The sequence below is a fragment of the Lichenostomus cassidix genome, chromosome 4 (genome assembly GCF_008360975.1).
Source record: "Lichenostomus cassidix isolate B80296 chromosome 4, HeHo_3.0, whole genome shotgun sequence".
NCBI lineage: Eukaryota > Metazoa > Chordata > Aves > Passeriformes > Meliphagidae > Lichenostomus > Lichenostomus cassidix.
The window spans coordinates 32,651,866-32,671,923 of record NC_139484.1 but is presented as its reverse complement, the minus strand read 5'-3'; the positions used below and the strand labels follow the sequence as shown (position 1 = coordinate 32,671,923).

Sequence of the window (20,058 nt, the reverse complement as noted above, 5' to 3'; positions counted from 1 at the left end):
CCTACTGGAAAGCCATGCCCAGCCTCACCTCCAAGCTGGAGCTTGAAGATATGGAGCTGCAGCCACCTAGCTGTTATCAGCTACCAGCTTCAGCAACCTTTAACGCTTTCCTCATGCTGAGCACACAGTGTGATTTCCTCCTGTCACATACCACCAAGCAAGCCAGATCAGAAAAGGAAATCCTTTAAGAGAGCATCAAACATCTATCAAATAAGTGTGAGGCTTTGGAATACATCTTCAGCCGCATCAAAACCCCAGTTTCTCAGTTAAAAACAAACATAGAAAGGGGAGTGACAATATAGCAACCATAGCTATTCTGCAGTGCAGATAATAATACTGTGCCCCAAATAAAAGGCAGTTCTACTTTGCACATAATAGCTAAAATCACAAAATATGTACTATGAAAAAAACCAGAGAAAAATACATTTTAAATGCATTTAAAAATTGTCAGAGAACAAAATATTAAATTTCCCTGCAAAGCTGATTGCTTTGTGTTTTGGTCAGCAGCTCTTATGTGAAGCTTATTCATTTCAAGTGCAAATTTACAAAGGTTATATTTGTAATAAAATATGCCTGTGAAAAGATTGCGCTCCTCTTTTCCCTTCCCTCCTACACTCATTCTCCTGACAGGCAGGCTCATATAAGCAAATGAAGAATGCCTACTAGGATTATTTCACTGGAAAAATGAGATCATTTACTGTTGCCTGACATGTCTTACAATGCATATAAATTCAAGAAGTGTGCCACTGTCTCTCCTCCAGCTATGCCACATATTAGTTGTGCCCTCATATTATTAAAATCCTCAAAGCTGTTGTCATAAACACAAAAATAGGTCAAAAGGAGGTAACCAGATGGTTGCTTGAAGCCCTAAGTATAAAATACATACAAGAGCAAAACACAGTGGGATCCTTCCAGCACACAAAGAGCACACTATAAGGCTGTTTGGTCCAACACGAAGTTCTTGCCCAGTAAGACTTAAACATGTTTCTATGAATAGGGTTTGTAATGAAACTCATGTCAGCTTGGATTTAAGTACCTCTCTGCAGTGTCAGCAAGCCCCTAATATTATTAGAACCATGCTGTCATAAAAGAATAGAAGTAAAAGTTTGGATTACCATGTAAAGAGCGGTTTCAACATACATCAGAATTTAAAAACATCAGCAAATCCTGTTTTAATCATGAAGTCATTAGGATGTGCCAGTTTTATAAAACATTTTAACCGAAATGACTCTGAATACAACTTCAGAATTTGCCAAAGCTTTCATAATTTAGTACCTATGCCACAGCAACCATGATGGAGATGAGCAGAGAGGCCAAAGGCTTGTTTATTTTCAAGGCTCTATAAGATGATCCAATAAAGAACTCTATCTCCTTCAAATGCTTTAATAATATCTCTGTCAGGGAAATAAGATCACCAACTGCCAATAGTTTTTGACACTCAAATAACTCTATTACATAAAACATTTTTTTGTAAAAGAAAATACTTTCAAGAATTGGTGCACTTGCCTGAAACCTGTTAAGAAAGAAAAGTGAGTTTATGGACAGAACATTTTAGGTTTTCATGAAGGCAAAGCAAAAAGTGATGGTAAAATGAAATATGTTGGTGGAAATATGGTAGTTTCAAGATTAATCTGAGTCTAATAAAAGCCAGGCTAAGGAAGATAAGGGAGCCAAAGGCCAGGACAAATATTTTAATTATCTCAGAAACAAGCAGGATTGTAACCTGTCACCTCAGGGTTCAGCAATTTGCACCTTACTCATCATATATTGAAGGCAGGAAGCAAAATCTGTCCAAAATGTTAGGCTTATAAGAGATTATTTGGGAATCAGAATTTAGTATCAGCTCAGAAAAATAAAACTGTATGAACAGCTTAAAAGATAGCAGTACTACCAGTCTGTCTAAAAGAACGTACGCTGCACTGGGATACTTTGCTGAGAGTTTCTGGCAAGTTAAATTTACATCACAGAAAATACAAATTTGCAGAGCTCACCTCCAAAGATGCTATCAACAATATTTATAAACTTTTATGTAAAGTCAAAGCTATTTTCATTTTTTAAAAAAATCTACTGCAGCTATTGACAGGGAAATCAGTACAATATCACTCCACTTTTTTAGGACCCACACAAGAAACAACTTACATTCATTTACTTAAAAAAATTATCTCTAGAAAGAAAAAAAAACAACAACAAAAATAAGCATCACTGTTATCTTCAATAGGATTGGCATTATCTGACCTAACTGCATTCTTCTTTAGAAACATGCAGACTTTAGCAATAAATCAGCTCAGAGGAATACTCACATGGTCCAATACTCTGTCTCTAGCACCTAACATGTAAGCAGCCATGTACTACAGGAAAAACTTTGTAAGCTAAACCAAGATGAAGTGACTGTCTAGGCACTGTAGAGATCCAAGAGGAAACCTGTACAAAGAACAATGGGAAGGGAAGGGCAGGACAGGGACAGCCATAATGACAAGCCACTGGCTTAAAACATACCTCAAAATTGTATTCAATTAATAAATAATATATTGATGATTTTTAAATGCTGTCATCAGGAGACTGTGTTTAGTAAATAGAGGCAAATGCTAGCAAATAAAAGGCCTTTATCAACAGCCAATCGGCAAACTTCAGAGATGCCAACATTAACCTGTGGTACAGCAGTAATAGTTCTAAGTTACTTGCATCTGCGAGAACACTGTGACTGCTTCTAGCTAGAAGAACTGCTATCATGACCCATGCTGTCTAGAACATCATCATCTATTTGAAAACCACTCAGCAATTGCTGCTAATATAGACTAAACTCCTCTTTAGGAGCCCTGCATTTCAGTAGTGCACGACTGGGGAGGCACTGGAACTATATTAAGTTTCTGTTGGTCTCTTGTTGACATGCAAGGTGTCAATCATGACCAATAGGGATGCAATTGCCTAGATCCAGCTTACCTGCACTCACGCTTCTCAAGATATACTTTTATTTAAGCTATTTCACTGTCCCTGATTATTAAAAGGTTTTTAAAGAAGAGGTGGCTAGAGGCACATCTGTAAATGCATCAAGATCAGACTAATTCCTTTCCTGCCCCTTTTAGGTGTGGCATTTTTTCCAGACATCTTTCTTCAGTTCTCTGAAGAAGAACAGCCATTTCCCGTAAAAGCAATTTCAGCACTACCTTCTCTCAAACCAGTTTCATATATAAAATATGTATTTTATATTTGAAACAGAACCTACTGTATTGTAAGATTTAGTGAAAGCTTCACAGGATTCAGTTCAGTTGAATAAATATTTCTTTTATCTCTTCCACCCACTTACACAGCAGCAGGCACGCTTCCAGGACACAGAATGCATGTCTCTGTTCAAGTGCTGAATTCAACTCCCTCCTCTTACAATGCCCAATCATACATTTGTTAAGAACAGTCAGCCTTGGATTATAAAAAAGAAAAATCTACCCCAGTTAACACAGAAAATTTCCTATATTCACAAAGAAAGTATATCCCTTTGGATATACCCTTTTGAAAGGGGAGGGACATATTTTGATCCAAAAAAGGAAAAGAGAAGTTTTGTTGTGTTTGAAGGTATACTTTATTGGCAGACCTCACAAACTCTTGAAAAACATTCCAAGTTAGACATCCAAAATGAAATTAGTTTCAAAACACATGCTCTATGCTCTTCACACACCACAGTGTTGCTAACTCATATAAAGACAATTTAGTCACCTGTTCATATACATGAAACACTTGCTTTCAAGGATAAAGCTTGACAAACATTGCAATATTCCTAGGAGTAATTTGACTCTCAGCTCAGATGCAAAGATAGTGTGGCTCTGAAGATTATTGGAATGTAAGCTCTATTAATTTGATCATGTAAGTGCTCAAAGACTGTGGCAAATACTAAGTAAAGAGATCAGTCTTATAAACCAGTTTGTACTAAGTCATTGTATATTTTCTTCCAGCTAAAAAGCACACACAACTAGCTGCTGTTGTTCAGTTGATGTGCAACAGTAAGTTGCTAAAATGGATATTTCATCATGGTCTTGAACTCCTGTGAACTGGTGTACCTGGCTCTCAGTTGAAAGGAGAGAACCTGAGACCATCATCAGACACAGGCATGAGAAAAAAAACAACTCTGTTACCAAATCTGACATTCTGGTAATACAAGTTTCAGAACAACCTTGTAGCCCCTAAACAGGTCATTTCATGTCCCACTCACATAAAAGTGCACAGGGTTCATCATAAGCTGACCAATTCTAAGTACAATACAACAATTTATTCTAAGTATTTTTATCTGAGCTTATTCTAGTGCTTAGCAGAAAAGCAAATGAGGAATGTTCCATGCTGCACAGAATCTTATTTTTGCCTTTAAATTAGTATCCAGTGAATACTGGGCATGGCAAATGCAGACCCTATGGTTACATGGATTTAATCTTATTGATGACACAGAGTTTTACTACATTTTATTGAAATTAATATCTACTCCTTGCTGGTTTGTTGGGGGTTTTTGTCCTCCTCAACATACACAAGGTCTGGACTGTTCATTATTTTGCATTCTATTTTGTGTAATGATCTCTTCAGTAGATATTCTACATTTTTCTTTCAGTTTTAAAATGACTAGTACACATCTTTCTTTTCCCCTGCCCTCCCATCCCTAAAATAGATATAATTTTACAAGATTTTCAGTAGGCTGTTCTGTTCCATTACTGGTAAATTTTAAAATATAATTGAACATTTCTCCAAAATAAAAATAATTGATTTATTTACATTTTTCATTTAAACTAATTTTAACATGTGGTTGTACACTGGAAGCAGACTTGCAAATAGGCATCTCTTCCTAATAGATAGTTCCTGCTGTCTTAGAACCTGACATCTTGCCCACTAAACTTACTGAAAGACACTCGACTACTATTAAACCAGATAATGACTTCAACTGGTTTCAGTTTTGGTTCATTAGAAGAATTATGCTAATAAGCATAAATACTTTAAACAATAAATCCCTCAAAATGGCATCTAGCAAAATGAAGAGGTGCCACTATTTCTTTCTCCCACTGTATAGTGACTACTATCACGTTCTCATTCTTACTGTCTTTACTAGTACTAGAGTCAATGTCATGTGACCAGAAAATCAATGACATAAAGAATCAAACACTGTATTTTTTATTCACAAGACAATTGTTTCACTCTTGTCTGCAGTAACAAGGCCTTAATAGACCAATTTTGGCCATTGCATGTTAAATATGTAGATATGGGTAAAAGGGAAAGAGTCTAGAAGAGAAAGAAGAATGGCTAAAGCTTTAGAAACTATTGTCTCCAAAGAAAAGCCTATGATACTTAGCTTAAAGAAAAAAATTAGAGTCTATGAATAAGAACAGTCATTCAATACATAAGATTGTTACAGCAAAAATAGCAACAAGTTGCCTTACAAGACAATAGACGTACCAGTAATTAGTCTAATACAGACCAGGAACATTTAAGTCAGATACCACCTATCTTTTGAACTAGAAAAACTATTAAAGCAACTGGAATAAATCACCTAAGGATTATCATCAAGTTGCCACTGTTAGATTAAATATGGTCTACCAAGTCTAGATACATTCAGTCGCTGTTTCACTTGACAGAATTCAGTAGCAATTATCTTTGATACTATTCCCTGTAACACCACATGCCTTCTTCTTCTACGTGCTCCTTTAACATACCCTCAGTCCAACTTAGGGCATGACCCAAAGCTTGTGGGTCATGCCACAAATGTAATTCAGTAGCTGACCATCTTAAAAAGCACACATCTGTTTTCTTAAGCTGTTAGGCTTCTCTGGGTTTTGGTGTGAAGTATCTGCTCATTTTCAGCCTAGAGGGGTTTCAGGATCCAACACCTCTGCAAAGCTGATCAACCATTAGACCCTAGAGGTGATGAGATGCAGCATGAACCATCAAAGGCTGTACTACCAAACATGGTACTGTAGAATGACTACCTTAGTAAATAGCTGCAACAACACGAGGATCTTCTTTTTTCAGGATTTCCTGGGGAAATCAGCTGCTTTTTCAGACCTTGTTTTGACAGCACCTTAAATCAAATGTGCTGTCAACTCTTATGCCCACACCCCACGACACCATACAAATAGAAGTGTGTCTGTTGTACCTTTTATGGCAATCTGCGTGAACAGCAAGAGTTAGGAAGAAAAAATGCATACATACTGTCCATAATATGCTTATTACTATGCAAACATTGCTCTTGAATAATTTCAGAAAATGAACACAAAATGATACATCTTAGAAAGGACCCTATTCAGGATTCTGGACTTCATGTTTGTTATACCTGACAAAATTATTTAAAGGAAAAAGTATTCTAGGACAGAGTTATACAATTGTAAAAATACTTTTTTTTGTGATTTCTCTCTTCTATCTCTCATGGATTCATCTGGTTCAAAAGCAAGATAGCAGTAGCAGCAAAGTGAAGCTACAGGCAGTGCTTTCCCCAGGCCACAGGGAAACATCTACTCCCAACACAGGATTATGTTCCTACACTTCAGTATGCTAATTCCACGTACTGTGTGAAAAGAACAACTGATAGGAACGTGATCCAAGTTATTCTTAACTCAAAAACCCATGTGGGGTGGAAGTAGAGACACAGAGTGTTATGTTGCTGGCTATTTTTTTAAGTTCAGTGATCTGCTTTATAAAACAGCCCAGCAAATAGTTGTATCAGCACAATTAAAGGAACACAGAACTGTAGCAGGGAATCAGAAAGGAACCCAATCAACTAACTTGTGTTTATTCAAATCACATTGCACTCAGCCTATATCAGGCTGACCTCTAAAGCCCATAACAAATCCACAGCCTGCCAACAACTGCAGGAATTTCTCCTCTGATATATCTGTGCTCAGGAGAGGCCCGAGGTGCACAGCTGACTAAAAAGGGGCTGCAAGGCATACGCATGGCGTGGGAGAGTTACTCACGCATGAGCTTCTTATAGTAACCAACTCTCCCACATGGTGCACTGCATGTAATTAATACCTATATGGATATCAAAAAAATTTGATATGCAAGAAAGTTGATTGCCTTTTGAAAATATTAACTTGGATGTTCCCTTCTTAAAATATGAAGAATAAGATATTGCATTAAGTCTGACATTTAATTTCATTTCTAAAAAAAAATTTTATAAAAGAAGTTAAAAATAAAAAAGGGAAGAGCAGAGAGTTAAGAATGCAGAAAAACATGGCATAATATGTAAATACAGCAGAAACATGGCATGGCATTATGCAAAGGGAGTGCCACTAGAGATGAATTATAAAATAACTTGTTCTAAATGAAGGACAAACACTAAAAGAATGTACACATTCATGCACCAGCTGTCTTATTGTTGCAGGCTGGAGGGAACCTATTGAACCAAAAACTGAAGAAAAGAAAAGAACAAATGTCCTTTTGTATTTAACTAATGTAGTGATAACACCCAGTGACAAGGGCCTCCCATGTTGATAGTTTATGGGCGGAATGAATGTGGTTTTCTCCTCAATCATTGACTTACACCTGATTTTCCTACCTGCACACCTGCCCAAAATCATACATAAGTGAGAATAGGACAGTGGGGAGAAAAAAATGGACAGCTCTTACTGAGAAGCTGCAAAGGCACAGTCAGGAAGCACTGCTGTCCACATCTAGTATCAAGTAAGATTCCAAGGAAAGAAGCTCACAGTTAACTTCCCCTTGAGAAAGACCAGTGAGCTGGCCTAAGATTATGTATTCCTTTATAATTAGTTTTCATAAATATACAATGCAGCTATTTTAATACCAAGAATTACTTAGCAATTCTACATTACTTAAACATGAAGCTTGCACATCCTCTTCAAACACTGTATCACGTATTAGAAATTAATTCAACACCTATTCTTACTATGTATAACCTGAAGAGATGGAATGATACATTTGAAATCCTGTAAAGGGTATCAGAATAAGAGTCATAACCAGCTACCTAGAAGATAATGCTCCAGTTCAGCATATTAGCCCAAATATAAAAAAATATAAGACAAAATTACGTGGCATCTTAGGTTTTCATGGTTCAGTGTTCCTACAAGATAAATTCCTAACCATTACCAAAATTTCACAATACTTTTTGGGTGATATAGACAAGAAATTGAGAGCTAGAATTAATCTCAAGAGCATGCAACACACTTATGAAGAGAACACAGTTTTAACAAAAGCCTGACAATCTGCACTATGTTTCTAGGTTTCCAGAAAGTCACAGTAACAATTTTCCCATCTTGGCTTTCAAACTTAAGGAAAAGAACTTGCATCAGCATATTTATTTTTATCCATAGTGTTTATTTCTGCTGTAATGCAAATAAACACCAAACATCTAGTTATAACAAGGCAAAGAGGATGAAAATGACAAAGTAAGAATAAGGTTACATTCAATACAGTCATATTACAAGTATATTCACCATCAACAATAAAGTGCAACTATACTGGAAAAAAATCAAAACCCAACTTTGAATCCCAACTTTTGTCTCAGTACTCAAGTAACCACAAACTTATCATATCACTCACCAAGCCATATTATTTATACTAACATCCCCAACACCATCAGATATCTATCTTCAGACAGATAACCTGGAGCCATGAAAATTAAAGCCCTATCAGACTCACAAGCTTTAAACCTGTGGATTTCTGGCTTTCAACCTGTATAAGGAAGAAAAGTAATGCTGTTGCTCCACATAAACATGGAAGAGTCAGCAGTGCCAAGCATGGGTGATAATGCCTCCTCCTAGGCAGCATTTCAGCCAAAATACAGTAGGGCTGCCTCTCAAATCCACTCTGATATTATGGATTGAATGTACAAGATTAGGGCAATTAAGCTCTGTCAGCAAGACAGAATATTCTACTTCAAGGATGAAAAGCCAGCATGATCAAGCAGCAAGAGGTCTGTTAAGGAAACCCTGACAGCTCTGGATTTACTCAAGGTCTTCCACAGTGATACAGAGATTTGAGCAACCACCAGATTGGTAAAACACTACAGAATTTCAGTATTTTTTTTCACTAAGTACATTCACCATCATACCAGAACAATTCCTTAAGAAGGAGGATTCTTAAGAAACAAGTCCTTAAAAAAGACAAGAAATTAGTCTTGCTGAATTAAATGACATGATATGACCTAAGATATGGAAGGTTTAGTAGTAGGATATTTTGTTTAAAGATGGCAGTATATCTAATATTGGGAAATACTCAATCAAGCACAGCTAAAACAAGCAGTGTCCCCATCAGATTCAGCAGCCAATAAAAAACTATTAATTTCAGCCTAATGCCCAGTAAAAACAATTTCAGATTACATAATTGCAACAGAAGTTTTCAATGCCAAATACAGCAACATGGTTTTGCAACCTGCTAAAGCAGCAAAATAACTGCTAATAACCACTTATTTGGCATGGGCAAGAGTAGAAAGAAGAACATAGGAATATGAAGAAAAACATGATAACTAAATGTATCACCCCTTATGCAACTAATTTTAAACTTATCAAACCTCCACAATAAATCTCAGAAGATACTGGAGGGAAAATCTACTCTATCCATCTTAAGTGTTTGTGGTTAGAAAATATGAAATGCAGGAGGCTATGTTTTCTAAGCTTATGTTTGCTTTATTCTAATTGAAGCTTCATCTTAAGGTACAGCCAATTAGAAAAAAATGATTAGCTCTGTGTGGGATGGACAAAACCTTCATGATAGATACTGGTTGATTTAACCAGAAAAAAAAAAAAAGCAGTAGGTAAAAATTTCTGCACAGTTGGCCACTGGCAAGTTACAGAGATTAAGCAGTAAAAAGTACTTTATTCTGCAGGCTAACAGGAAAAAAAAATAAACAGGACAGCTTAATTGGCCAACATGGTTTCACATTTAGGAATAAATCTACGTTGTTTGTGTAAATTGCTTTTAAGTATTAGAGAAGGGGTGGTACAGAGATGGCTGACAGCATTAATTTTAGGCAGAGCAAACCATCTATTTTATTGCATTACATAAGGCTTGGTTGCAAAGTCCATTAAAGTTAACTAACTCTTCATTTACTTGAATTGTCTTTGAATTTGACCCAGAATTTAAACAGCATGACTACTTGCTTTGTAAGTACAAGGTCTGAAAAAATTCCAGTTTGCAGAGATTTCCCGTGAGTTAAACCACACTGCCAAAATAAATAACTCTGCACATCGCATGTCATTCGTATTAGAAAATATTCTCACTCTTACCTGCACATTTTCTTCTGTAACTTGAATTTCAGCGGTGTAAATATAATCAATAAGCATCCTTAAAGTCCAGCCATCAACTTCCTTTATTCGAACTTTTTTTGCTCGGCTTTCACTCATCTCACCTACAAATACAGTTTATTAGTCAAGTAAGGAAGACAGAAATATAGCATGAATGTAGAAGTTTAACAGCAGCAGAAATTTTTTGTATGAACAGTTGTGATAGTAAAACAACTTTAATAATACTAATTCAATTTCTTTCTTTCTTTCCTTCCTCTAGTGAGGAAGGAAGATTTTGTTGTTATCATCATGCAAATGCCACCTGGGTTAATACTTTTAGTGCAGGTGACCTATTTTTTTCAGTGTACAATATCAGGAAAATATTACCAGACCTAAGACTCTTCAAATGGATACAAAAATATTTTGCTGTCAAAGCAAGCTATTAAAATACTCTATCTTTATTAACTTCTTAATTGAAGGAATATACCAAACATGGTCTGGAGTAAATTTATTTAAATAAGAAAAGTTATATCCCCACAGAAGAATTAACATACATATTTCTTTGCTTGCCTACTTATTATTCCCTTAGTGATTTCACCTCTTTTACAGATCCAATTTAACAGCTCAAACTCAAGCGAAGATAAAATGGTAAGCAAGGGAAAACTTGTTGGATCTCATTTTGTGGAGGCTGACATGTTGGCCATATGCCACCACCGATCTTCATAGAAAGGCCTGCAAAATAACTTCCACCTTCCAAAATATGAAGTTTCTCAAAATGCAACATTTTCTTTATGGCTGAAATATTTATCCAAAGATAAATTTTTGAGTAATGACTACAACCTTTTTCATGACTTTCAGATCAGATCATCTCAGACCTTTAAACCCTCTTGCACTGATTTTAACTGAGAAACAAACATGAACTACAAAAGTTGTGTTGGAAGATATATAAAATTTGACTTTGGAAGAGTATATCCCAATAACTGAATACATTAGTTTCTTGCTCTTCTATGTTGGATATGATTTCTTTCCCTTAGGCACAGGTGTCTAGAGATAATGGTATTGGTGATATAATAAATTTAATGTATACAACAACAAAAGCAGGCAGGATAGGGAAGTGAACAAGAACATACTAATAATCACTGATATTTTCTTATGTAGTAATACACATTTTCATTGTTTGTTACCCTCTGGTCTCTAGGGTTGGTGTCAAACAGTGGATTTACCCTGTGCTTTTAGCAAAGGGATCATCACTGAGAAATCTCTTACCGTTATTCATGCCTTTTTTTTTAAGGTGAAGGGTAAAGAATGGCATTGCAAGTCAATCCTTTAAGTGGCAGGAAGTTCAAAAGACCATCTCCTTACATAAAAACTAGCAAAATCCAGCCCACACAGAACTTTCTCCTTCCACCTGCACTTCTGAAACATTGCCCTACACCTTTGAAGGATGACTGCAGCACGTTCCTTGCAGGGCCCCATATTCCAAGTTTCTACTTCTAGTTTGACACAGATTAAACCTATTGATCTTCAGAGCATGTAAGCTGCAACTTATTTATTATGCAAGCTGCTGTGGAGGTGGTCCTTTGGGAAAATTGTATGTGTGGGAGAGCAGATTTTGATATTCTGAAAGCACATTAGGTTTGTTTTCAGATTTTGTGTCAAGGCTTTTAGAGTCATGGATAGGCACCTTCTCTGTTTAACAACCAAGCCCAGAATATAAAAATAAAAAAACCTCTAAATAAAGAAACCAAAATAAAACAAAAAGACCCACACCCAAACAACGACAAAAAAACACCCAACAAAAATAACCCCAAAAATACTTGCTTCCAACTTTCATGTGAGACATGCGATCTTACTATAATTCCAGATCAATCCATATCTGTTTGATAGATCATATAGAGGAAACCATAGATGCAGTCAGTAGGCAGTCTCAGTCTAGAATTCAACCTGAAGAACTCAGTTTATGACTGAGAAGTAGCACCAACATGTCTTCACAGAGTTCTTAATGACAGGAAAGCATATTGTGAACAGAATGAAAGCACTGAGTTGATCCAACCTCCCAAGCAGCAACAGCAAAGCATCAGTTGAGCTGAAGATACTAAAAGGGCTACCTAAAAAGCTTATGTGGATCCTCACAAAGTAATGCGAAGAAGGCTTTTGGTTTTGGTTTTTTTTTACCCAAGAATTTTACAAATGGAGAATGAAAGCAAAGAGAGCAGGTAAATCCCTAAGCATAACTGCTATCACAGACAAGAAAATTAAACTCAGGTCACCTTTGTCTGAAGTCAGGCCCTACAGCCACTGAAGAATCCCTTTCTCTGATGTTTTATAATCAATTCCTCTAAACATTTCAGTTGATTTAAATTATATTTCTAAAATTTCCACTGTATAAGAAGAAATATTCCTAGTAACACAGATGAAAGAGCAAAGGCTGTCTTTCCCCCTCTCTCTATCAGAAAATTGTTACTAAGTTACTATATTTTGTAACTTTAAAAGACAGTAACTTTTTATTTCCCACTATTTATTGGGGCTACCATTACAAGTACAAACGGAGAAAAAGGAAAAAAAATGACCAGGCAGAGAGTTTGAACCCAGTTAATGCCATATCCCAGCCTGCATTGCAATAATACTTAATTACTCAGAGAATGATGGAATCAACCTGCAAACACGTCTAAATATAAGCTTCTAATTTCTAGTCAAGAAGTAACCCTAAAGCATAAGAGTGCAATTTTTTTTTACTGTCTTTTCGGTTACTATTTTATTCTGGATGGAAGAAGATATTTTCCATTCGGTTGTGGCTAGTTAAGGAATCAAATTTGCTTATTTGAACTTTCAGATTACTGGATAAGAATAAAAATCCACCTAAGAAGTGTGAATTCCAGGCTTCATGGAGAGAACAATGACAATGAACTTCAGAATTTTTTTGTGGGGGGAATGGTTGAAATGTACCAATACCACAGCTAGGTTGTAGTGTAAGCAACCTATAAGCATAAAATCTGTTGATAACTTCTCAAGCCACAGCTGAATTATATATAAGCTCCCATCAATTTGGTTCACCAACTACACAAACCTTGCCACAGATATTAGTTAAACACTTCACACCCATTACTCAAGTGAGCATTCCCACCTCCTGCACCACTGGGGGTTAAAGAACACCTATATTTATAAGCATAAAACAAGTAAAAATTTTTAAAAGGGACTGAAGCAAGGGAAGAGATTTCATTAATTCTATCTGGAGAGCAGCCACAGACACTGCTGCACTGGCACCCTGAATGGATAATAAACTTCTTCACAGAAAGGGCAGTCAGGGCAAGCAGAAATGTCTTAACCACAGAAAGCATAATAAAAAGCTAAACTTTGAGTAAAGAGTATTTTCAATGTGACAGACAATAACAGTTAATCTTTAATACAGAACTAATATAAGAGGCTTGGATTTCTCTGCTACTAAGGTGATAAAAAGAAACTGTAGCAGGAGCTTTTTTCATTCTAATTTTATGGATAGCAGTAAAAATTATGAAAGAATTTATCCGTCACCCACATTGTTTGTCTCAACCATAAATTCAAACTTAAAGAACTACTTGAGGAAAAGATATTTAATTTTACAAGCAACTTTACAGCATTGTTGTAGAAATGACTCCACTTCTAGCCTTGATTGTGTCAAAATATTTGCATGTAAAATCAAGAATTATCAGCTGCTTCCCCAGAACACAACTCTACTTCAAATTTCATCCATCTTGTTGCATACAATTATAGTTTTTAAAATACCAGTCTTGGCATTTGGGCAGGCCAAGAGTCACATTTCTACCTTCATCTGAGCTGGTGGTCAGAAGCAAGGCATTGCAGAGAAGTCTTTTAATTTCAGACAGTTGACATGAACTACAAAGCTGGCATGAGATTTGAGGAGGAATAGACAAAACCTCAGAATTTTTACACGCATTTAGTAGCATTCTTACTTTGACACTGAATTTCACATTATTTCAATGTGATTTATAACCATGATGGAATTAAACCCACAGCACAGGAACTTCAGCTGGAGGCTCCTACGAACCTGAACCTATCTTAGCCTTGCAAGCTCTCAGCATTCCTGCTTTAGCAGTAAAGCAGTAACTTGGCCAACATGGAGTGTGCAGAAGTAAAATCAAGCCTGTACAGAAAAGTAGTGGCAATGATGCAGAGCACATATGTCATGGAGAATTACCCTAAAAATACTGAAACATGCACTCCAGCTATAGGCTGCCAAAGCCAAAGAAAGCTTGTTTTATGTCTACTAACAGCCTGGAGTGCTCATGGTCTGAAGAACGTAGCAACAGTAGTTGTTAAAGGACGTTATTTACTCCAAAATTCACATGAAAGTTATTTTAACCTTCTTTTGGGCAAGTGAGATTACTAGAGGCTTAAAGGGTATAACGATTTGACTATTACTGGCTTACTTAACATATAATTTGTTTTTTAATTAAGAAGACTTTTTAAAACGTTCATCACGCTAACAAAGGCTAAGTTGACAGTATGTCCTTAGACTGTAAAAATAAAAATACTCATTAAGAATCTCAAACATTCTTGCTGGCTTTTCTAAAAACCAAACTAGAGCCTAAAAAGCAAAAGGCATGAAATTTCGTGCTTTATACAGTTAGACTGGATTACAACATAGTAAGTATTGAAACATTTGGTACCTGTAAACATGGCATGGAAGTAGGGGCTGCAGGCGGCTAACACAACTCTATGCGCTGCAATTTCCATGTCTTCAGCTACTATCGTCACATCACACAGCAAGTTTTGACTATTTAGAAATATCAGAGAAGGCAATTTCACATAAGTGAACTACAACAGAAAAGTATATAGTATCACACACAATTTCTTTTCTTTTCCCATGTCATCAAAAGAGGCAGGCAGACAATGTTGATGAAGCATTGTTTTTAAATGTGTTACACAACCACATGGTTATTGCTCAATCAGATTATGGATGGTGCTTGGGTACACAAAACTTTCTAAACATCAAACAACTGAATTGGTATTCCTTTCACAGAAGCTTTCTGCATTGAATAAACACAATTTGTATTAGCCCAATTTATAAACATTCTCTCTGGAAGTCTAGGCCCCTTTGAACAACTATGATAAAAAAACCAGAATTTTAATATACACAAGCACTAAAAAAAATTACATAAGAAACAAGGCTTTACGGACAACAAAGAATCCAAACTTCAGCTGAGATGCCTGTGTCACATGACACTGGAAAATCATGCCTACTTAATTGTTCAAATCCTCTCAATCTTCTCTATATTTACTGTTTTCCAAGCATTTTTCATATTCAGCCCATGCACACAGTAGCAATTATTCCTTCCACTCTGAGCAGTTTAGAATTTATTATGGTTAACTTCGTATCTTGCCTGACTTTGTATCTTCATTAAATCCATTTGCATTCTTGTCCTTTGTGACTAATACATATTTCCTCCCTGTTCAGTTGCAATAAAGTAACATCTCATTTATAACCATCCTAACACAGGTGTTTTTAATGCAGTTTACAGTTATTGGCTATACCTCCTCCACTGAAACCCATTTTCTAGATTGAAATGGGAGAGGAAAAAAAAACACACCACAACACCAAAAGTCTGCAATTTCACAGCCTCTAAATAGTCATAGCTACAGTTGCCTTTTATTTCCTGCTCATGCTAGCACTGTCCCTGTGGAGGTAGTGTGCAATCCACAAAACTCAGAGCCACAGCAACAGAGGGAAGAAGGAAAAGTATGACTTAACAGAACATATTCCTTAGGGATGGAGCTAGAGCTGTACACCAACCCAGTGATTTCTATTCTCAGTACTTCCAAGAAGATAAATTTTTACCTTTCCTGAATACATATTAAAGATTTTTAGATAGTTTGCAACTATCACACTAGTTGTGGCAAAGACAGGTGAGCAGTTGCATTTTGCTTGGACAGAACTAGAGCTCTCAGCCAAAGTGCTCAGATATTCACCTAAGTCCAAAAGAAAACTCTGTGATCACTCAGTTTGTCAATCATACAATTTTTACGAGCCCACACTCAAGTAAGATGGCTTTGTGGAGGTCATACCCCAAAAATTTTTGGTGGCCACAACTAGCCTTTGGGGCCACATTGCAATCCTGGCATAACATTATCTTTCTGCTTTCGGCTCTTAATACCTGCAGCAACTATCTAATTCTCGTAAGTTTAGCCTGCAATAGGGTTATTAACAAAAAATATGTACAACATAAGGTAATGACCATACCAGATGAAACACGCAATTCAGAGAACCTTGAAACAACCATTACATTTATTATTAAAAAGCGGAAACATGAAGCTACATATAAAAGGGCATCAGACACCCAGCTTTGTCAGACACCTGCAGTTATTCTGATAACAGGAACAAAAAGTTTTATACTCAGTTGCACAGAAATACTAAAGATAATAATGAAGCCAGAAGCAACAGAATTACATCAGTGCACAACTAGGGTTAACTAATTACATTGCACATGTACAGACATAGTACCATCTCTAGTCTGGAACTGCATTAGGTAAATGAATATGCTCTGCATTACTACAAAGCTGACAAGCTAAATAAACAAGTGTATAAACTTAATCATGTATGCTGCTGCAAGCATCTTGGGGCTTCCAAAGCAACTCAGCATCTTCATTTTGTGAGGGTGCATCAATTTATTTTAGAAAAGGTTGTGTTCTGAAGTGGTATTGCACTAATTTGCTTGTATAGAGCAACTAAATGAACAGAATTGTGATGGTATGAGTACACTGTCATGGTATAGAAAATGAGAAATAAGGGACAAGAAAGAATGCATTTAAGAATAACTGAGCAACTGTTTCCCAGCTTGCAGGCTATTCTTCATTGGTTCATACAGAGAAAGTTCATTACCCCATCTGCAAAAGGTTTTGGTAAAGTCTTCTTTGTAAGAATGAGAATTTTAACATATATAGGTAACATCAAGTTCCATTTTGAAAAAAGCAAATTATAATAAAGTGAAAATACAGGCATTAGAGTGTAATTTTGTCATATGTCAAGAACTTAATTAGCTATCCTAATGAACTCCCTACTCAGAGTTGAGGTGATGGTGAGCAATGATGGTGACAAATATTACAAAGGAGAAAATTGGTCCAATTTGTCAAAATTTGAAGGCACATGAAAACTCTCTTACAAGCTACTAGAGTCAGGCAACTTGACAGCAGCCAAAAATTTAATTTAAACACACAGACGTAAGCATTCAAATCCAAACTTATTTAGATGCTTAAGCAATTAATTTTTTCACTAGCTATTCACTTCCTGGAATTTATACCTCTGGCAAATATCTGTTTGTGCTACACTAATAAAAAGAACTGAGATTGACTACATTTTTAAAGTTGTTTCTAAATAAAAAATATCATTTATTTCATTAATATTAGATCTTTGTTTAGAGAAATGAAGTCTGAAACAATTTTAAGATATTTCTGTTTATTATTTTAAACAAATGAATGCAACTAGAAATGTTTATAATTTTATTTATTTACCAATTACCTTCTTAAAAGCTGTACTCTGCTTAAATTGTAAAAAATTGCTGCATCAACTACCTTATTAAACGAGAACTAGTTAAGGTTATATCACACAGCTCCTGTTCAAACTTTAAGTATTTATACATGCAAGACAAAAATTGCTCAAATTGCTTCTACAGCAATTTGAATTTAAGTAACCATGGAAACTAAAGTATATTCTGAAAATAATCCATGGGCTTCAAAAATGCACTCTGCTGGAAGACAGCATATCTTTTACTTGCAACACAACAAAATGCAGGTAAGGTTTCTGACTTCTGAAACTAAAGATTCATTCTGGGAAATGGTCTCCATGTAAACTCTAGCTCATCCTTAGGAACTCATTGCTACTGGCTCTAGCCAGGCTCTATTATGCTCCTTGAGACACCAAATCTGGTTACTGGGACACTTGAAAAAGCCAAGGGCATAAGTTAGGTGACAACAACTGTCAGTCTATCCAGCACATGGTTTTAAAGATTTACCTATATGGAACAGCCAAGATCAAAGGCAGAGGCACAAACCTTAAAAGGGTATCAGTTGCTGTGTTTCTTTTTGGTGAAACCTCTCCCAGTTTTTAATTTTATACAAGAAATAACAAAGAACTACAGGATTTTTACAGCCTCCAGTACTGTCTCTGCTAGAGAAGCATTTTTATTTATTTAATTTCTCCATTGTTGCTGTTAGTTGTAAAGCTGAATTACTGTCAGTGATAGCTCTAAGTCTTGATTTCCAGAACTCAGTTGTGAGCTCTAATTACCAGCTGTCACAGTTTTCAACATCACTTCACCTACTCATATGTAAAATATAAATCAATATGGATGCTAAGAGCACCATCGGCACCAGCCTCCCAGTTCTGCTGAAACTGATGATAGTATCCCTCAAAGTCTTACAAAACTTTATTCAGAAAAGTTACTTTCAACATTTGATTTGGGAGCTCATCAGTTTCTCCCAGGGAGGCAAGCAAATGATAACTAAGAAAATGTACAGTCAGTTGGTTTATACTGTGACCTATGTCTCCACACTAAAAAATTTTAATATTTTTCTGGTTCACAGCCTACCATGAAAATCAACAACAGGCACACAAAGAGCCTAAGGCTCAACCAAAAAGTTACTTTTCATCTATCCAGGATCAACTACATACAAGATAGGATCAGCAGCTGTAACTCCTTAAATATAACCTATAAGTATTTTTCAAGTCTCATAAAACTAGTTCTGACTAACTTATCAGGTGCAAAAACATACTGCATACATTTCAGCTATCATCACATGGCTATCATTCAGCTATCACCTCATTGTATATTTAATCCTTCTCATCAGCTTTACTTCTGAAATTGCATGTTCTTAATAAACTATTATTATTAACTTGACAAATGCAAATGAAAGTAAAAATGGACTATGGACTCCAGGCAGATGTACACAGTGAAGTAATACCTTCTTAATTCATTCATAACTTTAAAAGCTTTCTTCATGTGCCATGGATTTACTGTAATAGGACAGTGAATTTCGGTGTTATCATCTTTGAGATCCAAGGGTTTCTGATGGCAAAGTTTGGTACATCTGGAAAAAAAGAGGAAAAAAATAAAGTTAATACTTCTGTCTATCTCCAGTGCCGTCACTTCTTATTTAGTTCAGCATCATCTTGGTGCAAAGAGAAAGAATTGCACTTGAAACTTCTTTACTCCAAGTAAATTTGCTTTCCCTATTACCAGCATTGTGGAGGAATAGGTAGAACTTGTGTGGAAGTAGTAAGTTGGTGACTAACACTAGTGACATTGACAGAGGCTAACAATCTCCACTAAAGAAAACATGAAGATGTTTTCTGGTTTTGTGAGTATTATATTATTTAGTGGAGAAATATTGTAGAATATTTCCAATAAGCTCTGAGGCGAGGGCAGAATTAGAGTTTTGGGAACTTTGCACCTAGTACCCATACAGATCAATTGCAGAATGCAGCAACAATGACCCCAGTCTGTTAACACCTTCGCTGCCTGTCAGGTAAGAGCTCCTGTCTGCACTTCTACCAGGACCTCACTTTCTGTTTCACACAGCTCCTGGTACACCTCTGACAGGAAGACCACACAATGACTACTGTAATTATCCAGGCTTTCCCTAGCAGCAGCATAAGACATAGGTGACTGAGAAAAATTGGGTAGTTTTGTACATCCACTCAATGTTTTGAAAAGCATAATGTACATAAGTGACCAGCCTCTTAATTTTTCTTACTCTCAAAACCCCACTCCAAATAGCGAGAGAACTAAGCAAGGTGAAAAATCATTACTTCTAGCTACAATTATTTCTTTCTATAAAAAATACCCAAATTCTATAG

At 36.1% G+C, this 20,058-nt stretch overlaps 1 protein-coding gene across 1 annotated transcript in view; it reads right to left on the bottom strand.

The window, feature by feature from the left end:
* KLHL2 (kelch like family member 2) overlaps positions 1-20,058 on the bottom strand; it is a 55,703-nt gene that overhangs the window by 33,275 nt on the left and 2,370 nt on the right. Inside the window, exons 2-4 of the mRNA XM_085058638.1 lie at positions 19,164-19,289; positions 14,876-14,982; positions 10,212-10,333 (exon numbers count right to left, since the gene is read on the bottom strand). Of these exons, the coding sequence (XP_084914764.1) occupies positions 10,212-10,333; positions 14,876-14,982; positions 19,164-19,289 (355 nt within the window). The remainder of the gene's footprint in view (positions 1-10,211; positions 10,334-14,875; positions 14,983-19,163; positions 19,290-20,058) is intronic.